Source organism: Cydia fagiglandana, chromosome 27, assembly GCF_963556715.1.
Source record: "Cydia fagiglandana chromosome 27, ilCydFagi1.1, whole genome shotgun sequence".
Classification (NCBI taxonomy): Eukaryota; Metazoa; Arthropoda; class Insecta; order Lepidoptera; family Tortricidae; genus Cydia; species Cydia fagiglandana.
In genome coordinates this window covers 8,107,396-8,114,993 of record NC_085958.1, presented here as the reverse complement: position 1 = coordinate 8,114,993, position 7,598 = coordinate 8,107,396, and the positions used below count along the sequence as shown (strand labels likewise).

At 41.3% G+C, this 7,598-nt stretch overlaps 1 protein-coding gene across 2 annotated transcripts in view; it reads left to right on the top strand.

The window, feature by feature from the left end:
• The window catches only part of LOC134677907 (acetyl-CoA carboxylase), a 140,409-nt gene that overhangs the window by 84,685 nt on the left and 48,126 nt on the right, over nucleotides 1–7,598 (top strand). For both annotated transcript variants that reach the window (XM_063536353.1, XM_063536352.1), the window contains 2 exons: nucleotides 4,293–4,432; nucleotides 6,078–6,288. In XM_063536353.1, coding sequence (XP_063392423.1) covers nucleotides 4,293–4,432; nucleotides 6,078–6,288 — 351 coding nt within the window. The remainder of the gene's footprint in view (nucleotides 1–4,292; nucleotides 4,433–6,077; nucleotides 6,289–7,598) is intronic.

The following is a 7,598-nucleotide window of genomic DNA, read 5'->3' as shown; positions in this document are numbered from 1 at the left end:
ATGGCAAACCCCAAAATTGGGGCCGAACGGATGTACTTTTAGCTACCTGTAGCAAAGCGACGCAATCGCGGAGTGACACGCCTGGCATTGGACAGTCAAGGCGTCCAGCCACCAATCGCTATCCTCAGGATGTTATTACTGCCTCATACTTATCTCAGCAAAGAGAGCTTAGTTATGATTGGGTATTTTTAGGATTGCGTAATAAATATTTTCATTTCTCATGCTCTCATTGTTGTTGTATGAAGTGTGCAGAAAGTAAGTTTCTGTTCTAGGGCTTTTTTTCTTTCCAAGTACGTTTTTTTTTCTTTTTTTGCGATATGCAATTAAATTTTGGTTTTGATGGGTTTGTTGTACAATTTCCATTCTGATATTTAATTCCCCATTCGATAAATAACGATACTTGACCTAAATGGTTAATTATAGGGAGTGCTCCCGGTACTGGTCTTCTATACAAACACAGTACCGGAATCGGGAATTCCCGGTTCTCGCCATACAAACTCAGTACCGTACCGGGAGCATTCCCCAGTTAATTGAGAGTACACCCAAGAGATATAAAAGTGTATAGGTACTTATAGTAGTTATACTCTGTGTTTCTGGTGCAAAGGCTATCGATAGCCATCCAGCGCGGCAATGCCGCGAGTATTATGGGCACTTTTGCACTGGAAGCGTCTAGGAGCGGCAGCAATGTTTAGTTAGTAACTTGTGTGTGTATAGTTTGTAAGTATGACTAACTGTATGTATGTTTTGATTTAAATAAATGTTATACTCTGTATCTTTAGGTATTTAAATAAAAGTAGATTTTGTTTACTTTTATTAAAATGCCTAAAGATACAGAGTATAGTCAGGCTATTTTAAATATACTTACTTGTATTTTACTTTCCTCGTATTCAAAAGCATACATCTACTTTCGAAGCTGACTGTACATGCATATGCATAGCTAATGACACGACGACATGTGAGTTACACCTTATGGGTTTGACGTTCAAAAGGTTAATTGACGAATCACAAAATGGACGCATCACTTAGGGGCTATTCATAAATTACGTCATTTCAAATTAGGGGGGGGGGGGGTCTGGACATCGGATGACGGTAGCATGAAGTAGGAGGAAATGGGGTCATTTGAAGCATGATTTTTGGATGATTATAGGGGGGGGGGGGCGGGGGTCAAAAATCGATGACGTAATTTATGGACAGCCCCTTAGGGCTGATTTAGACGGCGCGCGAACTCGCATGCGGTTTCGTTCAATTCAACCGACCGATCAAAACCCGCAATGTAATGACTAATGAAACTCGCATGCGAGTTCTTTCATCGTCTAAATGAGCCCTTATGGACGAACACGTAGGAGACGAATGACCGAAATGCGATTTGGACGAACTGCGTATTGGACGTTCATCATCATCGTATCAATCACAGTATTGTAGGAATGCAGTGCCCGACTAGAGGTTCTCTCTCTTACAAGGAAACTGAAGAGGTACTGAAACCTTTGCAGTAAAACACATGCAGACACACACTCTTACACACACAACCACACACTCTTACACACACAACCACACACACACACACAACCACACACACACACACACACACACACACACTCACACTCACACACACACGTGCGCACAGAGTAAAGGGCATAATCCACTAATTTCATATAGTTATTAATTAGTCATTATTTGCATGTAAGTTAGCTTAATTAGTTTAGTTGCCCCTTAAGTTAAAGTAGTATATAATCTTAATTAACTTGTATTGTAAAATTATACCATCTCATGTACTCGTATTATAGCACCACCTAGTTGTTAATTCTTTTTGCTACAAACAACAAAAATTTATTACATTAAAACAATCATAAGTACATAGGCAAAGGGTTAGGTAATACATATGTGGGTAGGGTAGAAAAGTGGTTTCAATCGATGTGTGGAAGGGCGGCACCGTCGTCGAACCCAAGCCACCTGGCGGTCGACTTAAAACGGTGGCGTGTGCCTCGGATACACATGCTGGTGGCGCGTATAACGGCGATACTGATCCTACATCTCAGCCAGCCCAGTATGGTGCTTAGAGAACGGTTCCACCGTTGAGATATGGTTTCTGCCATATGTTTTATAAAGGAGGACATTTGGGGTGCATAGACGCATTCTTTTTGCTACTACTGTCTCACCACAGTCCTCACGACACAGGCTCGACCTAGTGTGAGGGCTACTGCTAATCTAACTGTAATGTAACGTGACGTGTGTATTATACATGTATATAGTAACAGCACCAGTCATGGGACATTTAAGAGGGAATTTGGAGTATTTGTGATATTTCCCTAATACATGTGAATGGTCTACCGCTAAGCGTATTGAAAGATGAAAGTCCTATCCGTCTTTCATGTTTTAGGCGTGTTGTATCAAAGATACTGCAATGAGTTTCCACATACTTAACAAATTAAAACTATGCTATTTTTCTCCAGTCATGGACACCAAAGCTCCAGTAATGGGCCCCCCAGTAATGGACACTGCTCTATCAGTATAAAATAGTGAAATAGGTCATCAGATCTGGTCCATGTTATCATAATATTGCATTATCATCCGATTTGCATATTTAATTACGAATACAAAATTTCAACTCAATCGGAAAACGGGAAAGTGGCTCAAACTCGGCTACCAAGATTTGACCCACACTAAAAAACGATATTAATTTATCCGAAGTCCGAGCGTACCTCCTGGTTGACATATTTCGTAACTAAATTTACTTCTGTATTGTTTAAACATGAAATGATGGCATGGCAAGCATCATTATGTAAATTGTCCCATTATAGGAGGTATGCAGTTTTAGAGCTCCTATAATGGGATTGGGCCAAATACCACTATTTTTTTACATCTGTGGAGTCACAACATAGTATGTTGTATACCTTATCTCATGGTAAATGCAATTAACAAAGCACATTCTAGTTTTCATCAAGTATTAATTAATTAAAATTTAATAAATTAACTCACCTCTCTTAGCGAAGTTGTTAAGAATTCGTAGTGGTATTTTTTTTCAGTGACACGACAACTTTTGGGTTGACGCCAATTTCTTAAAATACAACCAAATTTAATAAAAATTCAAACTGAAACAGCTCTAGGATTCTTATTTATGATAATATACAGGCAGTGTTTATAAACTACTTTTAGACACTTATTTTACAGGATTTGTGGTTTTTTGTCCCATTACTGGTTCCACGCCCATCATAGGGTACACTACTATAATTGCCTACATTTGTCAATCTTGCTTGTTCTACTTGGTTAATAAAGAAATTTTGTATTTATATTTGTATTTGACTATAATCTTCCTAACAGGCGAAATGAAAGACTTTGATTTGAACACCAAATGTTATATTTCGGAGCACAACACTCATACGTTCAAATGATGTAACATAATAAAGGAAAATGTTATAAGTAATTATATAGCGATCGTAAGGATGCACAACAGTATTTACAATATTATGAATCAACTTTTTCTTGTCACTAGTTGCCATGGTTACGGTCTCTTGGGCCACTCTTAAAATACTAGTTATTTCGTATTTATATGAACCAAACTTGAATTTTTTGGTAGGAAGGGACATCTACTAAGTACGTCCGTAGAACATGGTACAGCAGCTCTTCTAAGACACTATGCTGCTATTGTCTCCTGGCTGATGGGACAGAATAACAACAAGAAATAGTTGATCGACCCAAATTCAACGGCTAAGCCAAATACATCGACATTTCTTATTGACGTGCCGAGACGATGACATAGAGCGAGTTACAGTGGGCCAAGAAAGTGGTCTACCAGTTTTGACAAAAGTTTCTGCGAGATCTAACGATAGCTAAGGTTGACTTCAAACTTGACACATGGCATGACGTAAATATCATAAAATTCATAAATGATAAAGATAATAATTTAAATGATAAAGAGAATAATTGTCACATAATATAATATGCAAGGGTGAATCGACCTTGTTGTCTCATGACGTTCACCTAACTTAACCTAACTTCAACCGTAGATATACCTACCTATTTCAACTACGAATGTAAACCTATTCTAATTTTTAAATTTAATTAAGTATAGTATTATAGTATACTGAGACTCCACAGTCAAACTAAATGTAGTTTTGTGGAGCATTGTATGTAACAATAAAGTTGTAACTTATAGTATAATAAATAACTAAAATAAAAATAAAAATAAAGACCACATTTTTGGCCGACTGTACAGGCATGCGAGAGTGCGCGCGCATCCGTACCCGCCACAGTATCTCTACAAATTATTATAATAATTAAATTATCTTCAACAGGTGATCAACGCTTCCCTAGAAGTGTACGTCCGCCGCGCCTACACCTCCTACGAGATCCAGTGCCTCCAGCACCTGGATCTGTCTGGAGAGCTGAGCGTGGTCCATTTCCAATTCGTGCTGCCCACTGGACACCCTAACAGGTGTGTTTAGTTCCACAAACACCTGGGTCTTACACCTCGTATCCACACAGACGCCTGGGTCTTACACTTCGAGATCCAGTGTCTCCAGCACCTGGATCTGTCAGAAGAGCTGAGCGTGGTCCACTTCCAGTTCGTCCTGCCCACCGGACACCCTAACAGGTGTGTTTAGTTCCACACACACCTGGGTCTTACACCTCGAGATCCAGTGTCTCCAACACCTGGACCTGGAGAGCTGAGCGTGGTTCACTTCCAGTTCGTCCTGCCCACCGGATACCCTAACAGGTGTGTTTAGTTCCACACAAACACCTGGATCTTACACCTCGTACGAGATCTAGTGTCTCCAACACCTGGACCTGGAGAGCTGGTTTATCCAGACATCTGGGACACCTCGTACGAGATCCAATGCCTGGACCTGTCCGGAGAGATGAGTGTGAACGTGAATATGATTTGATATTTACCAGTTGCTTTCCGGTGAAGGAAAACATCGTGAGGAAACCTGACTAATCTTAATAAGGCCTAGTTTCCCCTCTGGGTTGAAAGTTCAGATGGCAGTATCTTTCGTAAAAACTAGTGCCTACGTCAAATCATGGGATTAGTTGATTTAGTTGTCAATCGGCCTCCCCCAGGCTCCCATGAGCCGTAGCAAAATGCCGGGATAACGCAAGGAAGAATGAGAGTAGAGTAAAGTTAGACCGTAAAAAGTCTGGAGCGATTTTGATAGCCCACGCAGTGCAAGTGTCATTTTAAACGTCAAACTTCTATGAAATTATGACGTATAAATAACACTTACACTGCGTGGGCTATCAAATCCGCTGCAGACTTTTATTGGTGCGACTATAGTTAAATTTCATTGGCAAATTTTATATTTTCCTTCTTGTATCGATGTACTTCGAGAAAGAGGTCAACCGCCGAATCCAACTCGGTTGGGCAGCGTTCGGGAAACTACGTAATGTCTTTTCGTCCGACATACCTCAGTGCCTCAAGACGAAAGTCTTTAATCAATGTGTGTTACCAGTGATGACTTACGGCTCCGAAACGTGGTCTTTCACTATCGGCCTCATCTCAAAACTCAAAGTCGCTCAACGAGCTATGGAGAGGGCTATGCTCGGAGTTTCTCTACGTGATCGAATCAGAAATGAGGAGATCCGTAGACGAACTAAAGTCACCGACATAGCCCACCGGATTAGCAAGCTGAAGTGGCAATGGGCAGGCCACATTGCACGCAGAGAAGATGGCCGATGGGGTCGAAAAGTGCTCGAGTGGAGACCACGGACTAGCAAGCGCAGCGTAGGACGTCCACCCACAAGATGGACAGACGATCTTGTTAAGGTCGCCGGAAGACGCTGGATGCGGGTCGCTTCCAACCGGCACGTATGGAGGTCCAAGGGGGAGGCCTATGTTCAGCAGTGGACGTCTTATGGCTGAGATGATGATATCGATGTACATTAAGAGAAGACATATAAAAATGGGGCATTATATATGACAAGGGACCTTATTGTCGATGGCGCTTACGCCGCACAGCGTCGTGCGGCATTGTACTTATATCGGAGCATCGTTAACAATGGCGTAAGCGCCATCGACAATAAGGTCCCTTTTCATAGAAATAGTCACAAATATTTACTAAAGTATTATATTTCGTCCGTAGAATCCCGCTGAGCCAATCAGAGATCGAGCTGGCATCGGCCCAGGACGCGGAGGGCATACCGGCCGAGCTCTGCACGGCCGCCATGAAGAAATGCCACCACCGCACCGGGGCGTTGGCCGCGTTCGACTCTTTCGAACACTTCGCGCAGTATGCTGACGAGTTGTTGGACTTGGTTCATGACTTCGCGAGCACTGCGAGTGTGAGGAGAGAGGTAAGACCATTCAATTCATGGTGTTATAGTTAGGAAAGGTCACCGCACCGGGGCGTTGGCGGCGTTCTACCCGGGATCATCGGCTTCATAGGCTAAACAGGTCGTCAAAAACTGTGTTTCTGAAGACTTACTGTCTTGGTGTGATTGATATTAGGAAATGACAAGAACGCACCGGGGCGTTGGCGGCGTTCGACTCTTTCGAACACTTCGCGCAATATGCTGATGAGTTACTGGACTTGGTTCATGACTTCGCGAGTGCTGATAAGATATTTCTGCGTAAAATTACCAAGTGCGTTGGATTCCTTCGAAAATTTCGTGCAATGTGTTGACGAATTATTGGTTCTGATTAATGTTTTCGCTAGCTTTTAGTTAGCTAGTTATAGGCTAGGGTTATAGCCCTCGACCAACACAGACTTTCGACACGGTCAGAAGGGAGCAGTTTAAGCGTCAAAAAAACGTTATGTCCAAAGTGTTGGAATGTCATATTATCATAGTTTGACATTAATGACATTGTTACACTTTGTCATTGCAAACGGCATGCTGTGTTAGCTTTAAAAAAAAAAATTTAGCGTAGCAAAAACGGTTCGAGAGCCGCTTGTGAAAACTAATAAGAAATGGGAGTTTCACCAGGGTCAAATAAAAAGATTTTAGAATAGATTAAAAAGCTCTCTTTATTATACATGTTCCTAAAGACGTGTCTCGTTCAATATCTGTCGGTGCACGTGCACAGTGCGCCGGAGCACGCCCCGCTGCAGTCGTTGTAACCACAGTATGTACTGCATTCGTATCCACAGTCGCCCCCGACGTACTTGTCCAAGTTGTCGCATCGGTTGTTGCTGGTTAGCCAGCGTCTGTTGAAACCTCTAGCGTCCCACGGTCCTAATACTAGTACAAATTATATGAATTCTAAAGTTTATATCATTATTTAATGAAACGGCGTTACTTTTGTTTTGAGTTCGCAACTATAACTACATCATATACCTATGTTTAGAGTCACTCTAAACTAACTTTGCACCTACTTGAATGAACAAAGTGTTGGAATGTCATATTATCATAAAAATTTGACATTAATGACATTCCACAACTACATAGCACAAGCCCACAAAACATGGCCATCAAAATTTATAACAAATTACCTAACGATATAAAAGATATTGAACTGGAAAAAATATTTAATAAAACTTTAAAACAACACTTAATCAAAAAATGTTATTATACATTGACACACTTTGTCATTGCAAATGGCATGCCGTGTTAGCTTTGAAAAATTTTCTTTAGCGTAGCGAAAATGGTCCGTGAGCCGCTTGTGA